The sequence below is a fragment of the Aquarana catesbeiana genome, linkage group LG08 (genome assembly GCF_042186555.1).
Source record: "Aquarana catesbeiana isolate 2022-GZ linkage group LG08, ASM4218655v1, whole genome shotgun sequence".
Lineage (NCBI taxonomy): Eukaryota > Metazoa > Chordata > Amphibia > Anura > Ranidae > Aquarana > Aquarana catesbeiana.
This window is the reverse complement of record NC_133331.1, coordinates 271560832-271583223: the sequence shown is the minus strand read 5'-3', so window position 1 is coordinate 271583223 and position 22392 is coordinate 271560832. Positions and strand designations below refer to the sequence as shown.

Below are 22392 nucleotides of genomic sequence, written 5' to 3'. Positions count from 1 at the left end.
GGTACGCCATGTACAGAGTGCAGGGATCAGAGGTGCGCCATGTGCAGGGTTTAAGGGTGCGTCATGTACAGAGTGCAGGGTTCAGGAGTGCACTACATGCAGAGTGCAGGGTTCAGGGGTGTGCTGTGTACAGAGTGCAGGGTTTGGGGGTGAGCTACATACAGAGTGCAGGTTGAGGAGTGTGCTGTGTACAGAGTGCAGTGCTTTTCTCACTTGCAGCCCTCCTTGGCAATGACCTCAGCACCACTTCTCCCCCCCCCCCCCCAAAGAAAGCTTCCTCAAATCTCACCCACCCGGCCCCATTCTAGTACCACCCATCAGTGTGGGTGGCTCCGCTACTCTCTCGCTTGAAGGGAGATCATTGGTCAGCATCTGTGCACCCAGCCACAGATGGGGATCACAGTGCAGCTTACCATGTAATGCCCCATCACACACTGCGCCTGCATCTCCCTTGTCCCCGCCGTGAGTACAGGGCAGGCAGAGATCTGTGAGAGCCACCAAGAGGAAAGCTGTGCTTAAAAACAAAAAAGAAGAGACAGTGGTGAGTGGAGGGCGAAAGCCAGACGTGGCAAAACCGAGTTCCGCCACATTCCGGGTGAAAAAAAGCCCTGGGTACATGAAATGGCCTGGCGGTCCGGATTCGGCTCCGTAGACCTTGTGTTTGACACCTGTGCTGTAGAGTAAGATGGGGCAGAAAACGAGGCTTCCCTTGGTCTCCATCTCTTCCTGGAGCACCTCAAGCCATTCCCAGACCATATAAAAAGTTAAAATTCCCCTATCGTGTTTTGGACCATACCTGTAGTCTTCTTTACACCTTTACCTAGGGGTGTCCATATACACTATGACCTCCAAAAATATTTCCTCTTTCACCAATCACGCCTGACTTTTATCACTGGGGATGTCAGACCCCAACAATAGGATACATCTTATTTGATCCCTTGCCGTGACAATATCCCGCGATACCTAGCACTGCTCACCTTTCCTGTCAGCAGATCAATGGTCCTGTCATCATTCCTCAGATGTCAGGGAGGGTGATGCGGCTCTGGCTCCTGCTCCGTCCTATACTCCAGGATGGTTGTGGGGTCTGAGTTGGGTCTCAAGGGGTCTTCTCCTGCGTATTGAAAGAAACGCACCCATTGGTATACAGTGCGATACCCCAAGGCCTGGCTCTTTATACCTCATGGATGCTCCGATTGTAAGATCTCACTGCCATAATTCCTGACTCTGTTCCTGTCCGCCTGATAAATATGGGTGTTCCCAACCCTCCTATGTGTGGGAGATGATGGGAACCCCTCAAAATGGCCACAGCATGTATACAGACCCATGAACCCAGCACAAGGATGGTGGGAACCCTTCATTATGGGCACAGCAGGTGTACAAAGCCGGGAGCTCAACACAGGGATGGTGGGAACTCCTCCATAATGGGCACAGCGGGTATACAGACCCGGGAACTCAGCACAGGTATGGTGGGAGCCCCTAATAATGGACACAGCAGGTGCACAGACCTGGGAACTCAGCACAGGGATGATGGGAACCCCTCATAATGGGCACAGCAGATATACAGACCCGGGAACTCAGTACAAGAATGGTGGGAACTTCTCGTAATGGGCACCGTGGGCGCACAGAACTGGGAGCTCAACACAGGGATGGTGGGAACCTCTCATAATGGGCACAGCGGGTGTACAGACCCGGGAACTCAGCACAGGGATGGTGGGAACCCCTCATAATGGCCACAGCAGGTGTACAGACCCGGGAACTCAGCACAGGGATGGTGGGAACCCCTCATAATGGCCACAGCAGGTGTACAGACCCGGGAACTCAGCACAGGGATGGTGGGAACCCCTCATAATGGGCACAGCGGGTGTACAGACCCGGGAACTCAGCACAGGGATGGTGGGAACCCCTCATAATGGGCACTGTGGGTGTTAGCGGACAGGTCCACTTTAATGACCTTCATCAGACGCATGACGTAATGCTGCCCGGCAGCATCTGACGCCGCGTTCCAAGTCAACCAAATGGGTCGCCCTTCTTAAAAGCAGGTGGCCCAATCCACAATGTCAGTCACCGGCGGTTGCTGGGTGGGGAAGCCAATCACCGGAGCCCTTTGGCGACCAAATAAAGCCTTTGATTTCAGAGGACGCACAGCGCGGACCCTGAACGGCGCATCCTACACCACCATCGCTCATGTCCGGTGCCTCCCGCCTTCAACCGGTCAATTTTAATTTATAAATATAATTAAACACAATATGAGAAGCTCATACTGTAATTATAAACAATAATAAAAAAAATACCATACATATATACACCTGGGGGGGTCATGTGACCAGGGGGGAAGCTTACAACTTCATTACAAACCCCCTGATTACATAACTTGACCCCCCAATACTGACTGGCCCCTCCCCCTGGGTATAATACGGGTTCAGCACACCAATAAATCTCTCTGGCTCCCCCATAGTTACCTGCAGCCGCTACCAGGCACCACACACATCACCCTCTCCTCTCCTTCTTCCTGAGACAACAGGAAAGGAAGTTGTAGCAGCACTTCCGGCCTGTGCGTTCCACAGTGCTTCGGCTCTGTGCGTTCCAAAGGCCGGATGGCGCCCGGCGCGCTCTTCCCCGCGATCCCTGCTGCGAGGTTCCGACTACTGCTAGGGGCGCTTCCAGCGAGGAGTATGCGAAAGGCCGGATAGTGGACCACAGAATGAATCGCCTCTGAGATCGGGAGTCATCCAGATTCCCTGAGCTCTTCTACGCAGAATCCTCCTCTCTGAGTTCTCCACAGAATCTGCTGAGGATCAATTCTTATAGTATTATAAAAAATAATAAACAGAAAAAAAACTTGTCTTCCCTAATCAAAACATGAGATTAAAAATGTAATTAATCTTGACTAATAAAATAAAATGCATTATCACCCTTTCATTGTCTAAAATCATTCAAATAGTAATATAAAATTATTATTAGTAGTAGTATTAATACTGAAATAAAATAATGCTATTGAAGTAATACAAAAAATATTGACAATGAAGATAATAATAATATTGATTTTCATATTACTATTTTAATGATAATATTATTAGTAGTAGTAGTACTGAGATAAAATAATTTTATTACATTAATTAAAAATATTGACAATGAAGATAATAATAATATTGATTTGTGTATTACTATTTTAATGATAATAAAAATGTTAGTATCATGATTGTAATTATAAAATTATTATTATGATAATAATTATTATTATTATTATTATTATTATTATTAATAATATTAATAATAATAATAATGAAATACAATTATTATATTAAATACATTTTATTTAAAGTGACTATGAAGATAATAATAATAATTGTAGTATTACTAATTAAATGATAATAATATTATTATTATTCAAATAAAATATTTTTATTAGATTAATGAAAAAAAGATGATAATAATAATAATAATAATTATTATTATTATTATTATTATCATTATTATTATTTTAGTACTAATTATTAATTATTAATAAAATGTTAGTATTACTATTTTAATGGTATTATTATTATTATTATTATTATTATTATTATTAATAATAATAATACTGAAATAAAATAATTCTAATAAATAAATTAAAACATTTAAAAATATTGAGAATGAAGATAATAATTTTAGAATTACTATTTTAATTATTACTATTTTAATGATAACAATAATACTATTATTATTAGTAGTAGTAGTAGTAGTAGTAGTATTAATACTGAAATAACATAATTCCAATAAGTTAATAAAAAAAATGATCAAGATAATAATCATAATATAAAATTACAATACAAAAAATATTACAAAATAAAATATTGATGAGGGCGGTAGTAATAATAATAAATTTGATAATAAAATTCATAGAAGCTGTACTACATCTTCCAGCAGAAAAACACTTTCTGAATGCAGGAGGCAGACCTTTCATTCCTCCGCCCGTCCTCCATTCATAGAGTTCTTTTCATTGCTGGAAGCCATAGTACGGCTTTCTAGGAATGGATGAGGGGGCAGGATAGATTGGCATAGTCGGCACCCTTGAAGAGTGCCTATGACAGGCCCAGGCACTATTATTCACTCCCACAGCAGCGGAAGACTACCTCTGTGGGGGGTACGGGGGGGAGGCAGAGGATCAAAGATTTCAGAGACCAGCCACCAGCACACAGGACACTTCTCACTCACTATAAGTACCATCCCTTGTGCTGATTTGTGTAAATTAAAAAACAATTAACTAAAATCAGACTTTAATCCAGCCTGTCTCAACCTTTTTACCCCAGGGAAACCCTTTTAAATAATTTTGAGGTCTCAGGGAACCCCTTGTAAGATTAGTCTATTGAGGGTCATTGGGAAAATGCCCCCTTACATTGGTGGTGGTAAGAGGGAAGCATACCCCACATTACAATAGTGGCTAAAATGACACCCTTGCAGTCATGTCGCTGGCTCCGCCAAATTTTGTTTCGGACCTAGAACCATGCAGGCACCATCAGATGAGTGGTTAGTTTGCTACAGCTCAAGGAACCCCAAGCTATCCCTGGAGAACCCCTAGTGTTCCACATAAACCTGGTTGAGAATGGCTGTGTGACCATAATGTGGTATTTTCTTAAAATACCACAATCAGAAAAATACTGCATTACAGCCACTAGATGCAGCTTACTATCATAAGAAATAAATATATTATAGACAATTCGGTGAGTATTCTGACAGCTGTGGGAATACTTCAGGCAAAGCTGTATCTACTTTGATGGGTTCCCACAATCCTTCTTAAGAAATATGAGTACAACCTAACGTGGCCAGGCACAACCAAAGTTCCAATGTGGCTGGGAAGAGGCCCAGAACAACGGTGGTGGGATCTTATCAATGGGATCCCCAAGGTGTGGCTACTATGATGGCTTCCTGCCATCCTTGCTAAGAAACACAAATCCAACCTACGGTGGCCAGGCACACCCAAAACTTCAATGTGGCTGGGAAAAGGTTTAGAACAATAGTGGTGGGATCCTCTCAATGTGGCTACTATGATGGGTTCCCATCATCCTTGCCAAGAAACATGACTACAACCTAACGTGGCCAGGCACACCCAAAACTCCAATGTGGCTGGGAAGAGATCCAGCACAAAGATGGTGGGATCCTATCAATGGGGTGCTTAAAGTGTAGCTACCACAGCGGGTTTCCACCATCCTTGCTAGGAAATATGAGTACAACCTAAGGTGGCCAGGCGCACTCAAAACTCCAATGTGGCTGGGAAGGCCAGGACAATGGGATCCCCAAGTGGTGGGTTCCCATAGGTTTGGCGACTATGATGGGTTCCCACCATCCTCCCTAAGAAATATGAGTACAACCTAAGGTGGCCAGGCACACCCAAATCTCCAATGTGGCTAGGAAGAGGCCCAGAACAATGGTGGTGGGATATTATCAATAGGTACCCAAGGTGTGGCTACTATGATGGGTTCACACCATACCTGCTAAGAAACATGAGTACAACTTAACGTGGCAATGCACACCCAAAGCTCCAATGTGGCTGGGAAGAGGTTCAAAATAATGGTGGAGGGATCCTATCAATCAGATTTATCAAGGTGTGGCTACTATGATGGATTCCCACCATCCTTATTAAGAAACATGAGTACAACCAAACATGGCCAGGCACACCAAATATTCCAATGTTCTGGGAAGACACCCAGAACAATGGTGGTGGGATCTTATTAAAGGTGTGGCTACTATGATGGGTTCCCATTATCCTTGCTAAGAAACATGAGTACAAACTAAGGTAGCTAGGCACACCCAAAACTCCAATGTGGCTAGGAAGAGGCCCAGAACAATGGTGGTGGGATCTTATTAATGGGATCCCAAGGTGTGGCTACTATGATTGGTTCCCACTATCCTTGCTAAGAAACATGAGTACAAACTAAATTAGCCAGGCACACCCAAAACTCCAATGTAGCTTGGAAGAGGCCCAGAACAATGGTGGTGGGATCTTATCAATGGGATCCCCAAGGTGTGGTTACTATGATGAGATCCCATCATCATTACTAAGAAACATGACCACTGCCTAACGTGACCAGGCACACCCAAAACTCCAATGTGGCTTGGAAGAGGTCTAGCACAATGGTGGTGGAATCCTATCAATGGGATCATTAGGATGTGGCTACTATTATGGGTTGCCACCATCCTTACTAGGAAACATGAATACAACCTAAGGTGGCCAGGCGCACTCAAAACTCCAATGTGGCTGAGAAGAGGGCCTGGACAATGGGGGTGGGGTCCCCAAGGATCATGGGTAAAACCTAAGGTGGCCAGACACACCCAAAACACCAATGTGGCTGGGAAGAGGCCCAGAACAATGGTAGTGGGATTTTATCAATGAGATCCCCAAGGTGTGGCTACTATAGTGGGTTCCCGCCATTCTTGCTACGAAACCCAAGTACAACCTAACATGGTCAGGCATACCCAAAACTCCAATGTGGCTGGGAACAATGGTGGTAGGATCTTATCAATGGGATCCACAAGGTGTGGCTACTATGATGGGTTTCCATCTTCCTTGCTAAGAAACATGACTACAAACTAACATGGCCAGGTGCACCCAAAACTCCAATGTGGCTGGGAAGAGGCCCAGAACAATGGTGGCAAGTTCCCCAAGGCTTAAAATATGTGACTCCAGTTGTAAATAAAAATCCATTTTGGATGGCCTGCCCCTATACTGGCATACTCTGTACAAGAACATCACTCAGGACAAGTGCTGACTTTAAATATTTTATTCACAAGCTCCACCAACATAGAAGAACAAATCAGTACAGGTGTACCATACATTCAATAAGTTATATATTCTTTACCCAAAGGGCAGCTTCATCCAAAACTAGCAAGTGGGGAACCAAAGCATGGGAAGTGGTGGTGATGTAGAATATATCTCCTCCGTGACACAAAATCCTCGATCCACTGATACAGTGTTCCAGATAAATGAGCCACACTCCCCTATATCAAGGAGTCTGTATATGAACCATATTCATTCATATTAATATTTTGCTGAGTTTTTTTTAATGGGAAATTTTGATTTGGAGATTTTTTTGCATACATGAAAAGAATCTCAAGCCCACCAATTCACAAATTTTTGCCAACACTGAAAATGAACCATTGAGATAGAACCAATAATATAACTAAGTAGATTTGGCCAATTCAATAACAATTGACAACAAAAGGGTTAAAGGCTGGATTTATGTATACACATTCTAGTGACCACAGGCAAAATTAGTTTTGTCATCTACAGTAAGTGAGCTTCCTTGTGGGCATCCAGATCCAAAGGTGATAAAGAAAATTCCTAAATGCAAAACCAGGTCCCTCTCAAACATGGAATGTTCTCAAATTTAAGCAGTAATTGTACTTTTGCCAAAACCATATGTAACCTTTTTCTAAGCCCCTGACAAAATGAAAACCTTCCCCATCAACAGATCTCACCTTATGGTCTCCTCAATCCTCTGCCTCCTGGCAGCATATACTTAAACTCTAGTTTTCCGTGGATTTCTATGTGCCAGGCAACAGACCACTTCCTGTATCAGTTGATGGGCCGGTACTAACAAGATAATGGTTGCCAGGAGGCGAAGAATTGAAGAGACCGTGACCAAGGTATTAGAGTAAGTATAGATCTGTGGAAGGGGAAAGTGTGTGGGATCTTGCCAGGAAGCTGAAGAAAAAACAGACTCACCCGGCTGTTACAACCAATTTTTAAATTCAGCTTTACAACCCAGTTCTCCTTCTAAGTAAGTTCTTTGGTGCCTTCTGAGGTCAACGGTGTGGCACCCATGAGAATTCCTTATGGAATGTTTGCTATATTTAGCACAGAATTGGGGCTTCTACCCCATGTGGATTATCCAGTGAAGAGCACGGTTGGGTACATGGTGAAGGACTTCTTGTATAAGGCATAGATGTAGTTTCCTCGCACATGTGAACCCTCAAGTTCAGAGTAGGTGGAGAAACATTTTCCGCACAACAGCAGTTTCTTTCTCATGCAAAACCCTCAAGCAGGTCACAAAACCATCCTTGGTGAAAAAAACAAATTCTTCTTCGGCACACTTGGATATGAAGGAAGGAGCGCCCTGTGTCCAGAAAGCTACCACTTTTGTTGTGTGGTTCAAAAGACGTTTATTAAAAATGTCAACAAGTACATCGAGCCAACATGTTTCAGGGGAATGTACTCCCCTTCTTCAGGGCTATTGCCACATGCTTTTGGATGAGAGTTTTGGGAGGTGGATTGGCAGAGTGTCGGCTAAGAATGCAGAGGCAGTATGTTGCCTTTGTATCCTTAGCCGACACTCTGCCAATCCACTTTCCGAAATCCTGTAATCAATGTATCCTTTTGAGAACCATTGCCATCCAATAGCATGCAGCAACAGCCCTGAAGAAGGGGGAGTCCATTCCCCCGAAACTCATTGGTTCAATGTACATATTGACATTTTTAATAAAAGTCTTATGAACCACACAACATAGGTTGTAGTTTTCTGAACACCCGGCGCTCCTTCCTTGATATCCAAGACTGTACACTGAGTTGACCCTAAGGACGTATCTAAAAAGTAGCAGCCCAAGTCTCAAGAGGGTCCTCCGCCTCCATCTACCATTGGACACAACCTACAGGAAGAAATCTCTTCCAGTCTGCCCATAGATCACCCACCCAGGATCAGTGACTGATCCAGTCAGTCAAGCGCAGTCTCCAGCACAAACCAGATTATTTGGAACACAGATGCGGCTCCTCCGCCGTGTGGCATTTCCGATGCCTCCTGAGATGGGAGTTCCTAACAAAACGTTTCCCGCACTCCGAACAACAATATGGCTTCTCTCCGGTGTGAATGCGATAGTGAAGGGTAAGATTGGAATGTGCAGCGAAGCGTTTGCCGCACTCCGAGCAAGGGTAGGGTTTCTCGCCGGTGTGAACCCGCCAGTGCTGCACTAAGCAGCTATAAGCCGGGAAAGATTTCCCGCATTCCGAACAAGAGTAAGGATTCTCCCCGGTATGATTTCTCCAATGGACAACAAAAGAAGCCCGGCTGAGGAAACTTTTGCCGCACTCGGTGCAAGAATATGGCTTCACTCTGTCACCTATGTGGCTCTGCCGATGCCTAGTAAGGTGTGAGTTTCGGAGGAAGCATTTGCCACACTCTGGACAGGAATATGGTTTTACTCCCAAGTGGATCTTCCGGTGAAGTCCCAGATTGGAGTAAGTGGAGAAGAACTTGCCGCAATCAGGACAGGGGTAAGATGTTGCGGCCGTGTGGAGCATTTGTTGTGGAGTAAGGCCATCAGAGGTAGTAAAACAATAAGGCTCCTGTCTGGCATGAGACCTCTGATGGGCCACCAGGTCGGACCTGACCCCAAAATACTTATTGCATTCAAAACAAGCAAATGGTTTGTTGCAAGAACGAGACTCCAGAGTGTTTTCGCTTTGATCAAGGCATAAAGAAGGGTACAAGACTGGTACATATTCCCCCTGATCCTGAGCAGTAGTAGAACGTGCATGGGAAGAAAATTCATTTTGGATGTGATGGTCCTCCTTAAATTGAGCAGATAGGTATTGTGTATGTTCGGTTAGGGTGGAGATGTTAGACTGGAGGTGATGCTCTTCAACTAAGAGTGTCTCCACCTTACAATCAGCTGATGGAGACTGTGTACATGTGGTTGCAGAGTCTACAGGGTGGAGAAAATGCTCTTCAACTAAGAGTGTCTCCACCTTACAATCAGCTGATGCTGAGTGTGTATGGGTGGTTGTAGAGTCTACAGGGTGGAGGGAATGCTCTTCAACTAAGAGTGTCTCCACCTTACAATCAGCTGATGGAGACTGTGTATGTGTGGTTGTAGAGTCAACGGGGTGGAGGAAATGCTCTTCAGCTAAGATTGTCTCCACATTACAACCAGCTGATGCAGACTGTGTATGTGTGGCTGTTGACTGTACAGGATGGAGGAAATGCTCCTCGACCGGGAGGAGTTCTTCCTTAACTTGTGTAGACGTAATTGGTGTATGGTGTGTGGCCGCAGAGATGTTGCGCTGTGGAAATTGTTCTTCCTCTGCTTTACAAGAACTTGAAGCCTTGGGGATGTCATCTAGGGTGTGAGTCATATTTTGCTGCACTGTTGAGGAGGACTGGTCAGTTAGGGGATTGGTAACAATAATGGAATAATCATTTGGACAATTTGGTGATGGTGGATCTGTTGGAGAAAAAGACATCAGGGTGAGAGGAAGGAAACATTTAAATATATAAGAGTTTATAAACTGAAGAAGGTTATTGGCAGGAGGAACATTCCTGTACAGATAAAGGTAGTCTCAAATGCTATAGGATGAGTGAGGAGATGGCCTTGCCAACTGCATAAGAACCAAAGTCCATCAAATCCAACCCTACAGACTCCTTTTTTCCTGAAGTCCTGACATACGTTATGGCACAATTTACTAGAAAAATGTGGAAATGGTGAAAGCTAAACACCATTACAAAAATATTCATAAGTAAGGACAGAAGATTAAATAACCACAGCCATGCAACTCAACAAAATGACCATCTTCGTGACCTCTACTTGCTTTCAGGTCTTGCACCAAGTGCCTGCTCCCCTGCACTGTGAACACTGGGCACATTCGCCATTCAGATTGTTTTGCATGCTCTGAATGAATGCAATGAAAGCGTTCTATGATTGGACACGCTGGAAGGCATGGCAGTGACATCACGCTCTCCACCTTGTCCAATCGGTGAATGCTTTGCATTCATTCAGAACATGCAAAGCATTCTGCCAAGAATGGCCAACCTCCAGTGTCTACAATGTAGGAGAGCAGCTACTCAGAGCGAGACCCGAAAACAAGTGGAGATCACTGAATGAGCAGTGTCTGCTTCATTGATTTCCAGTTCCCAGGGGCATTGGCCAGGTGTGGTATACAGTATACTGTACATAGTCTTATTGGTCCAAGCATGGCATGCTTTCATGATACAGGAGATAGACGGAGACAGTGGACATGATGCAAGAGATGGTCAGTGCTTGTGGATATGGTACAAAAAAGGTCCAACTGAGGCTGTAATGTTTAAAAAACCTGAGAGACTTACACGCACTCAGATCAAATTAACAACTTATATTCTCATTCTAACTGAACTGAAGCAACTTATATTCTCACTAAACCATAGCAAAGGCTGGAAAATCTCCTGACCTCAACTCTCAAAAATTCATAATTAGTGTTTTCTGGATGATGCTCCTCGATATAATGAACACAATTGCACTTTGCAGAAACATGGTATTCTGGCCCAAAAACATCTTACCAGGAGATGAAAGAGGCAGCTGGTGCTCCATCATGACGTCCTTGTAGAGATCCTTGTGTCCTTCTAAATACTCCCACTCCTCCATGGAGAAATATACAGTGACATCCTGACACCTTATAGGAACCTGACACACACAATGATACAGTCACCATCCAGACACATCCCTTGTCTGTTACTGGATAATGTCCCAGAACTCCCACCACCGCTCACCTCTCCTGTCAGCAGCCCAATGATCTTCTGGGTGACTTCTAGGATCTTCTTGTCGATGTTTCCCTCAGGTGGCAAGGAGGGAGGTGGTAGTTTATTGGACTTTTTTTTCATGGGTCCATAATTCTATGCAGTAGGATACAATATACATCATGCAGAAAAAATCCCCATATTACTCCTCATCTAGACAAGAGTGATGTCACGTGAACCTCCCAGAATCCTCCTCACCTCTCCAGTCAGGTGTGAGTTTTATTAATAGAGATAAGAGTGATGTCATGTGACCCCCCAGAATCCTCCTCACCTCTCCGGTCTGGTCTGTTTTATTAATAGAGATAAGAGTGATGTCATGTGACCTCCCAGAATCCTCCTCACCTCTCCGGTCAGGTCAGTGTTTTATTAATAGAGATAAGAGTGATGTCATGTGACCTCCCAGAATCCTCCTCACCTCTCCGGTCAGATCAGTGTTTTATTAATAGAGATAAGAGTGATGTCATGTGACCTCCCAGAATCCTCCTCACCTCTCCGGTCAGGTCTGTGTTTTATTAATAGAGATAAGAGTGACGTCATGTGACCTCCCAGAATCCTCCTCACCTCTCTGGTCAGGTCTGTGTTTTATTATTAGAGATAAGAGTGACGTCATGTGACCTCCCAGAATCCTCCTCACCTCTCGGGTCAGGTCTGTGTTTTATTAATAGAGATAAGAGTGATGTCATGTGACCTTCCAGAATCGTCCTCACCTCTCCAGTCAGGTGTTACATCAGATTAGGCGCACTCCTCCAAAGTAAGGATACACTGAGAAGGGGTCTTGTTACACCCACCGGAGTTTTGCATTTAACACTTATTTATAACAGTAAACTGAGGTTATATAGTGAAATACAGTACTTAGAACTCCGTCTGACTGTTAAGATGTAAACATTCATACGGAGTTCTAAGTACTGTATTTCAGTATATAAACTCACTTTACTGTTAAAAATAAGTGTAAAATGCAAAACTTCGATGGGTGTAACAAGATGTCCGCTTTCCCCCTTTCTCAGTGTATCCTTACTGTAGAGGAGTGCGGGGGGTAGCAAGATGGCGGCGACGGAACATCACTTCCATTAGACATTCTGACAGGTTGCCTAATCTGACGAAACACGGGTCTGTGTTTTATTATTGGGAGATAAGAATGATGTCATGTGACCTCTCAGAATTCTCCTCACCTCTCTGGTCAGCAGGTAGATGATCTCCAGTGTGAGCTTTAGGATATTTCCAGACACATCTTGATCCATCCTACGGTGGTTGAGGCGATTTACACTGGACCCACTCTGTAAAAGGACCAAGTATCCTTCCCAGAAGATACTACAAGCTCACAGCTTGACTGCTTTGAGAAGAACACATGGAAATCTAAATACAGCTGCAACATAAATTATTTTAAACAATTATCATCTTAAGGCCAACTCCAGCCATGCTTAGCGGGGTAGGGTTGAAAAGCTTGTCTGAGTTTTGCTGCCTTTATCCCAATACCCAATGTGGGTCATGAGGTGCCACTGTTGTGACCCGCAGGGATAGGAGAAGATACTATTGGCAGGTGAGTCATGGGGGCTGCTGAGAAGCCAGGGGTGTAACATGCCAGGACCAAGAAAGATACTATTGGCAGGTGATTTTTAGGAGCTGCTGAGAAGCTAGGGATGTGACCTGCAGAAACCCAGGGAGGTACTATTGGCAGGTGATGTGTGGGGGCTGCTGAGAAGCCTGGGATGTGACCTGCAGGGACCGAGTGTAGAAAATGTCATCAGCACATCAAGGATTCCTTGAAAGGGTCCAGAGCTTTATTTCATGGTTACATGATAGATATACAGCAATGTTTCGGAGCCACGCAGGGCCGCTTTGCCGGGTAAGTGATCTGCAGGGACCAAGGGAGACACTTTTAGGAGGTGGGTCATTGGGGTTGTTTAGGTGTCAGGGGTGTAACCTGCAGGGACTGAGGGAGGTGAGCCGTGGGGGCTACTTAATAGCCTAGGATGTGACCTGCAGGGACCAAAAAGGTGCTATTGGCATGAGAGTTGTGGGGAGTTCTGCTGAGAAACCAAGGGTATGACCTGCAGGGACCAAGGAAGGTACTATTAGGAGGTGGGTCACTGGGGTTGCTGAGGTGCCAAGGATGTAACCTGCAGGGACTGAGGAAGGTACTATTAGGAGGTAGGTCATGGGGGCTGCTGAGAAGTTTATGATGTGACCTGCAAGGACTGAGAGAGGTGCTATTGGCAGATGATTTGTGGGGGCTGCGGAGAAGCCAGGATTGTGACCTGAGGGGACCAAGGGAGGTACTATCAAGAGGTGGGTCATTGGGGTTGCTGAGGTTCCAGGGATGTAACCTGCAGGGACTGGAAGAAATAATATCAGTAAGTGAGTCATGCGGACATACTCAACCTGAGGGGGGGCTCAGTGCTAATTTGAACTCCCCCATAGCAATGGCCATAAATTGGGATTCAGCCTGGAGTGGAGCTACAGCCAACACAAACAGATGTAAAGAGATGCCTAACCACAGTATGGATCAGAACGGGACAGAGTGCTACACCCCTTGAGGGGAATCAACATGATTTTTTAGAGATGGTGGTTGCTCTTCTTTCACCCCTTTATGACAGCTATACGTATATATGTGGCAGTAGGGCCGGGCGGGTGGACCTTTATGCCCAGTCACTGTATATGCAGTATGTGTCGCTTGGAGGCACTTGTCAGGAGAACACTCCATCGGCGCCACAAGAACTACGACCAAGATTTCCCGGTCATCTCAAGGTCACGTTCTGACAATATGAAGCTGGTAGGACAGGTTCCCAATGATGTCAGCCAATCACAGTGCGGCATGATCGAGAGTCCCTTTAACTGACCCCCAGCTTTCATTTATTGCATCGATTCGCGCTGCCGAAAAAGGGGTTATACTGCAACAATTATTATAATTATAATAATAATAAAAATAAAAACAATACATTAAAATATGACCATTGATGTTTTAACATTATCACTAATAGTTTAATAATTATAATTTTTATTACATCAAAGGAGTAATAACAATAACAACATAAACAATAACAACCTTCTCTGTAGTAATGCTATTACCATAATAAGAAAAAGTCAGCAATATTGAAATGTTTCCATTATAGCCAAAAATATAATAAACCCCATTGCATTACCTTATTATGATGTGATTAAAATAATAATAATAATCCCCTCCGTGCTAGGAACCTCTTTACTCACATCTGCTTCACCTGCATTCGAAGGCTCTTCCGGTCGGTGCGTTCCAAGCGGTGCAGTTTGTGCGTTCCAGCAGCCGGAAAAGGACGCGCTGGCCAATTACAGCCAGAAGGCGGTGCCCAGAAGAAGAGGCTTGGAACGCATAGCCAGCCCGGGTGGTGGAACGCAGAACCCGGAAGTGATGTGGTAGCTTGGTATTTTTAACTAAGAAGCTGTTTAGAAAACACCCAGAAGACGCCCTCCAGCCAGGTAGGAGTGTGACAGCCCGGAGGTATTAAACCCCAGGGACCCAGCTGCCTCCATACAAACAGCTCTGTCCCTCTCAGGCATGTTTATTATGGTATTTGGGATTTTATTTGTATTATTTCATTGTTATTTGGAGGGTTTGGTGTTATATCATTGTTGTTATTTAGAGTGTTGTATGTTGTTATTATTTTTGGGTTTTTTTGTTACATGTTAATAACTTTTATGTCTTTCTGAAGGGCTTGCCTCCTGTGGCACGTCATACCATTCATTATTACCGTCACATCAAGGGGGTGGGGACTACGCGAGGACACCAGCACAGCATGGACCCCAACCAGAGACGTATGACTGACAGCGTCCTGAACCTCACTCTGGAGATCCTCTACCTGCTGACCGGAGAGGTGAGGCGTATTCTGGGAGGTCACATGACATCACTCTTATTCCTATTAATAAAACACAGAGCTGACCTGACAAGGGAGGAGGATTCTGGGAGGTCACATGACATCACTCTTATCTCTATTAATAAAACACAAAGCTGACCGGAGAGGTGAGGAGGATTCTGGGAGGTCACATGACATCACTCTTATCTCTTTTAATAAAACACAGACCTGACCGGAGAGGTGAGGAGGATTCTGGGAGGTCACATGACATCACTCTTATCTTTATTAATAAAACACAGAGCTGACCGGAGAGGTAAGGAGGATTCTGGGAGGTCACATGACATCACTTTTATCTCTATTAATAAAACACAGACCTGACTAGAGAGGTGAGGAGGATTCTGGGAGGTCACATGACATCACTCTTATCTCTATTACTAAAACACAGACCTGACCGGAGAGGTGAGGAGGATTCTGGGAGGTCACATGACATCACTCTTATCTCAATTAATAAAACACAGAGCTGACCGGAGCAGTGAGGAGGATTCTTGGAGGTCACATGACATTTTGAGGACTTGGAAGGGGATGCCTCAGCTATGTCTATAACATTTTCCCCTAATTTCTTAGGACTATACAGTTGTGAAGAAGACAACTGGCCAGCCAGTGGCTCCCACCAACCAATCACGAGGGTCAGTTGGATGGAGCAGAAGCCAGAGCCCTGTCACTACTCAGTCAGTTCTTTCCCCATCCCATGGAGAAAACAACAACAAGAAGGTCTTAGAGCTTGCCAACAGGATCATTCACTTCCTAACAGGAGAGGTGAGCGGTGCCGGGAATTCTGGGACATTATCCAGTAACAGACAAGGGATGTGTCTGGATGGTGACTGTATCATTGTGTGTGTCAGGTTCCTATAAGGTGTCACCTCTGTCTCTCTCTCTCTCATGCAGGTGTGGCAGTATTTATTAGGACACAGAGATCTGGTCAAAGGTGTTGTGATGGAGAATCGTGGTACAGACACCTCCAAAGGTAAGAGGAGGCCTAATTGCAAGGATATTGGAGGCTTATTTCATGAAAAGCATAAAAAAAGATCACTGCACAGGATTTAAATAGTGTCAACATTTTAAGACAGTACGGTTACCATACAAATCAAGACAAGAGGGTTAGTAGAACCCTGATTTTGAAAGCTTTTCAGATAATTTGATCGAGAACATAAAACATTTAGTTTTTAGGTGGGATAGTTTTCTCTGAAGAGAAGAGTTTTCAGGGATCGCCTAAAGGATTGGTGTAGGGATCGCCAGGCAGGTTGATGTAGGGAGTTCTTGGGGGTGGGGAAGGTTCCGGAGAAGTCCTGGGGGCGAGCATGAGAGGAGGTGATGGGGAAGCTAGAGAGCAGGAGACTCTGGAGGAGCACAGAGGACAGTTTGGGTGATATTTTGGGGCAAGATTGGGCATGTAGATTGGGCAGAGTTGTAGATAGCTTTGTATGTTGATTGATGAGTTCAGTATGTTGGTGTGTTGAACTATAACGCCACCTTAAGTGTTATGGAATTACAGCTGATTAAAATCAGGTCTCCTGTCCTGCCAGCTTTATCACCTGATGCTATTAGAGTTGGTATGCATGTGTATTATGGGCTGGGCATGAGAAATTATGGGCAATGTAGTCCCAAAGCGGGAGGTCAACTGACATATCAGTGAGCGTTCCCTGATTTGTAAGTCTTTAGGGCAAAATATTGTTATATAGCCTGACAATTGGTAAAGGTAACATGGAGCTAAAGGGGGGAAGAATAGGCACAAGGGACATTACTTTCCTTCAGAGAGATGTGTCCCTTGTGCTGCTCTGTCCTTGTTTAGCAGAAATCTTTCTCCTCTGATGCCATCTCACCCAACCCATAGCACCATACTCCTTTGGTGCGGCAGGGGTTAATAAAACTGAGGGAGCTGTCATAGGAACACATCAAGAGTGCCCAACTAGATCTGCCCTTTCTGTACGGCTCCTCCATTCATAGGAGCTGTACTAAGGCTTCTATGAATAAAACAGGGTTATGAATGGAGGATGGGCAGATGATTGAAAGATCTTCCCTCTCCATTCAAAGGAGCTGTACCAAAGCTTCTATGAATGAAACATGGTTATGATAGAGGATGGGCAGTTGATTGAAATATCTTCCCCCTCCATTCTTTCTGCCCTGCTTCTCCATTCATAGAAGCAGCATGCACCGATACCCTTTTTTTTTTTTTTTTTTTTTTATCAGTGACCTCAAGTACTGATAATTTCAGTCAAGTACTCACCGATAATGAGCACTGATACTTTGTGGTACGATTTGCGTCCATACAAAATGAATGGGGGCAAAGAATTGCTCAGTGATTGTCCCGGACGAGCCCCCAAAAGCTCACACAGGAGCGGTACAGGAAACCTACCTGCATGACGGGTATGGGCTCGGGCTCCTCCTGCCTCTCCCATGGCTTTGTTCCTCACATCTCCAGCAGCCCTATCCCCCCCAGCCTCCAGTGGTTCCAACCATCCACTGAACCGTCCCCCCGTCCCCCCGTCCCGTCCTGCTGTACCAGATTGCCGCCACCCCCCACTGTCAGATGCTGAAAAGCCGCTTCACTGGTCCAGGGATTTTAAATCTTTGTGGCTTTCTTTCCACTCCTGACAGAAGAAGACAGTGCAGGCTAGACATCTTCTGATTGGTCAGTACTGTCCATGTGATGGTGCTGACCAATTCGAATTTCTGTAGTCCGTACTCTCCGGCTGGGGGAAGAGAGCTGCTGTATATGTGGGGAATAAAGGCATGCAAGAGGTAGAAGGAGACCAAGCCTCAGCCACAGATGTCCACGGTAAGATCGGGAGCTGGTGGAACCTGTCATGCAGGGAGGTTTTCTCGCACCAATCCTATGTGAACTCAGGCTCAAAATCACTATAACAAGCCTGGGTTTACACAGGAGCAGTGTGGGAAACTTCATGCTTTTTGGACAGAAATCACACCGTATTCCTGTTCAAATCGCATGCAATTTTGTACATTGCGATTTGCGCTCATTCATTTTTTATGGATACAAATCGCATCACAAAGTATCGATTTCAGGTATCAGGAGCATTTTCACGAGTACTCGTAAAAAAAAATTGTTGGTATCGGGGCATCCCTAGTCATCTGCCCCCCTCCATTCAGAGATTGCTTTTCATTCATGGAAGCTGTAGTAGACATTCACACCAAAAGATTGTGGAGGGCTGGAAGTGCAATGGAGGAGAAGGATTTTTGCTAAAGGGGGACACAGCAGCACAAGGGACACATCTCGCTGAACGTAAGCCATGTCCATTGTGTTTACTCTTTAAAAGAATGGTAGACCACTGAGAACACACAACAAGACTGTGAAAAAAAAATGTGCTTTACCGTGTCCCTTTTATTTTTCTTTGTTAGAGACAAATAATACCGCCACGTGGGAAGAACTAGGTCCAATTTCCACACCATTGGATCACACTGATAATTCATTTGTGCAAATTAAAAATGAGCCTGGTTCACTTGACGTAAACTCTGACACCTCCACACATTGTGAACATACACAATATGCAGCTGCTCAAATCAAGCTGGAAACAGTCTCTTGTGAGGAAGGCCACCATACCTACACTGAAATTTTCTCCTCCGGCAATAGTGCGGAAAACTCTTCGACCTTCATCAAGGAGGAGTACACCTTGAGCGAAGAAGGTGAGATGGCTTTTTATGAACCCTCCTATACGGAGCTAGCTTCTATTCCAGACAATCCTACAGAGACCTCCAATATCCAAATCATCGATCATAATGCTGGCACTCATCCAGATTTTGAAAACCCTTTCCCACTTGTGGAAACAAAGACGACTTGCACACCTTTGACGCCAGTGAAAAGTCAAATCCCCGTTTCAGATGGTGGAGTCTGTTTTTCTAATACCTCGAATGTGGCTTCTCCCCAAGAAGGTCATGTGCGGTCTAAACCGTTTGCCTGCTCGGAATGCAGCAGATGTTTCAGTACCCAGTTAAGTCTTTTTCGGCATGAAAGGATTCACACCGGACTGGGAAAAAAAGGTGGCTGTAGTACAGAGGCTGGCTTGGAATTTGTAAGCACTGATTCTGCTGATGATCCGTGCTATGAAAAGAGCCCTGTATGGACTAGAGGTGGCCAAGAATTAGGAACAAGCAATGGAAGTTCTCAAGGATCCAACCATCAGACAAACTTTTTGGACAATGTAGAACAGAAAAGTTCAGTAGTGGATGGAGGTGGCAAAAAAATAAGGACTAGCCCCAAAGGTACAACTTCTGTGAGCTTGGATCATCACACGGGGTCTTTTAACACCTTAGGCCCTGCTGACCCTTGGAAGTTTAAGAAGACGTCTTGTTTTGAATGTGGGGAGGTTTTTCCTTTTAAGTCTCAGATGGGTTTACACCAGAGGGATCACCTCAGTAAGTCACAATTCTCATGTTCCGAATGTGGGAAATTTTTTACCAGCAACTCCCATCTTATTGTACACCAACGGGTTCACACTGGAGAGAAGCCCTTCGGCTGCTCCGCTTGCACCAAGCGTTTTGCCACCAAGTCGACGCTGGTCATACACCAAAGGGTCCACACGAGAGAGAAACCATATTCATGTACAGAGTGTCGAAAGTGTTTCCCTTGTAACTCCCAGCTGGTGATACATCAAAGGACTCACACGGGGGAAAAGCCTTATTCTTGTTTGGAGTGCGGTAAAGGTTTCATCAGTAACTCTGACCTTCTTAGGCATAGGAGGGTCCATACGGGAGAGCGACCCTTTAAGTGCCTAGAATGTGCTAAGTGCTTCTCGCAGAAATCCCACCTTCGCGAGCATCATAAAACGCACAGGAGATAAACTGGGCTCCCTTTATTTGTAGTTTGATCTTCTATTTTTGTAAATTCAAGGTAAAATTCTCAATCCTTGCAAAGTAGGGTCAGCCTACTGAAAGCCGATACTTCACTGTTGGGTAGACACCTGTAAGCTGATTGACCCACCACCTTCTGTAGGAAATAGCCAGTGCTACCCACCTGCCACGGCCATTACAAGGCGACCAAGGCCCCGTTAAGTAGAATGTTTGTTATGCAAATTGTCATCAGATGGACATGGTGGTAATTGGGGGCTCGTCCGGGACAGTCACCGAGGAGATCAGTGATTGAACCATGAGCATTCACCTATCACTGGATAAGCAGTTTTTTTGTAGGGCAGACTACTTCTAACGTGGATCTGTCACTGTGTAGTATAACTTGAAAGGATAAGAGTGTGAAATCTAGACACTGCCATTTTGTTTAATTGTGCAATATTTTAGCATATTCTTAACCACCTTTGGGTCACTATACTATTGGAGGCAGTAGTATAGTTCTGATCGCGATCGAGATGCTGATCCGTACAGACACTATACTAGGAATGACGATGATCAGCGACTTATAGTGTGACTGTGATAGAGTGTGGGGCAATCTGGCGCTAACAGACACTGGCTGGGAGGGTTTTACCACCTTCATGACCAGACCATTTTTTGATATTCAGCACTGCGCTAATTTAACTGGTAATTGCTCGGTCATGCAACACTGTACCCAAATGAAATTTATATCATTTTTTTCACATAAATAGAGCTTTCTTTTGGTGATATTTGCCCACCACTGGGTTTTTTAATTTTTTACTATACAAATAAAAAAATATGGAAAATGGAAAAAAACAACAACAATATTTTGTACTTTGTTAAAAAACATTCAATAAAAAATACATTTTCTTCATAAATTTAGGCCAAAATGTATTCGGCTACATGTCTTTGGGGATGCGTTTTTGGGGACACTATACTAATGAAGACACTACTAGAGATCTGATCGTTAGCAAGATATTGATCCTCTTTGGCGTGATTGGCCACAGCCAATTAGCAGGTATACAACCAAAATCATTGTTTTCTCTGGGGACACTTGGCAGGAGGGAGGGGCCAGGAGCGCCAAACGGGGGACCCGAGAAGAGGAGCATCGGGGCTGCTCTGTGCAAAACCATTACACAGAGCAGGTAAATATGACATGTTAGTTTTTTTGTGTTTTTTTTTTTTTTTTTTTTCTTAACTTCCCTTTTATAATCACTTCAAGTACAGGAAGTAGTTAAAGTGGTTGTAAACTCTGTTACACCACTTGTACCTACAGGTAAGTCTATAATAAGGTTTACCTGTAGGTACTGTCAATATTTTGTAAACCTTCACAGTTTAGGAGATATTCACGATATGCGCCGCTGACATCATCGGCACATGCGCACTGAAGAAACAGCCAGCTCATGCCGTTTTCTTCAGTACCCGTGCCGTGTCTGGCGGCACCCGCATGCATGTGCGGGAGTGCCGCCATTGTGGCTCCGGCCAATCACAGCGCCAGAGCCCGCGAACCCAGAAGTAACTCCGGTGAAAGATGATGGCCGTGGGAGCGGAGTGTGGGCGGCACTGCAGGGCATCGTTCTAAGGTAAGTATTTCATAATGAGCTAGTACGCGATGCATACTAGCTCATTATGCCTTTGTCTTGCAGGTTTTTTTTTGGGGGGGGGGGGGGGTTCAGAGGTTTACAACCTCTTTAGGTGTGGATAGAAATGCTGGGGTATCATAAGTCATTTGAACCAAAAGACGTGGCTTGGAGAAGCTACGAAATGTCTTCAGCATTACAGAACAAGTCCAGCTGAATGAGACCAATTACTACTAGATCCACCATGACCTGGATAAATGAGAACCTTGGCAGATACCACAAGGAAATGTTGACCTGTATCATTCATTGCTGTGAGTATAAATGATTTAAATTGGCTTCAGCATTATCTCATTTATGTGGGAACCTTTGGAGATGGAAGGCTGCAAAATTTTGAATCTTTAACTATGCCAAAAAAAGTTATAATAAATTATATTTTTCATATTTCTACACAATATGACTACGTTTAACTCCTGTGGTTCTTGCAATAGTTTTTGTCATTTTATAAAACTTACTTCTTGGGATCCATTACAGTATAGAGGTGCTCCAAGAAATTGTGCTAAGTGGTGATAGGCATGCTTTAGGTAAACCTATAAA

At 44.4% G+C, this 22392-nt stretch overlaps 2 protein-coding genes across 3 annotated transcripts in view; one reads left to right on the top strand and one right to left on the bottom strand.

Moving 5' to 3' along the window:
- The window catches only part of LOC141106742 (uncharacterized), a 168525-nt gene that overhangs the window by 5744 nt on the left and 140389 nt on the right, over positions 1 to 22392 (bottom strand). The window contains exons 4-7 of the mRNA XM_073597670.1: positions 11283 to 11406; positions 8731 to 10194; positions 5469 to 5471; positions 2460 to 2712 (exon numbers count right to left, since the gene is read on the bottom strand). Of these exons, the coding sequence (XP_073453771.1) occupies positions 2460 to 2712; positions 5469 to 5471; positions 8731 to 10194; positions 11283 to 11406 (1844 nt within the window). The remainder of the gene's footprint in view (positions 1 to 2459; positions 2713 to 5468; positions 5472 to 8730; positions 10195 to 11282; positions 11407 to 22392) is intronic.
- Positions 14865 to 21800, top strand: LOC141106449 (uncharacterized). 2 transcript variants are annotated; one of them, XM_073597234.1, is made up of 5 exons: positions 14865 to 14969; positions 15203 to 15364; positions 15968 to 16159; positions 16289 to 16367; positions 18758 to 21800. In XM_073597234.1, the coding sequence occupies exons 2-5, from the start codon at positions 15287 to 15289 to the stop codon at positions 20194 to 20196; spliced, it is 1788 nt and encodes a 595-aa protein (XP_073453335.1). In that variant the 5' UTR covers positions 14865 to 14969; positions 15203 to 15286; the 3' UTR covers positions 20197 to 21800. The 2 variants fall into 2 exon arrangements, with proteins under 2 accessions (XP_073453335.1, XP_073453334.1); XM_073597233.1 differs by having other exon boundaries at positions 14950 to 15060.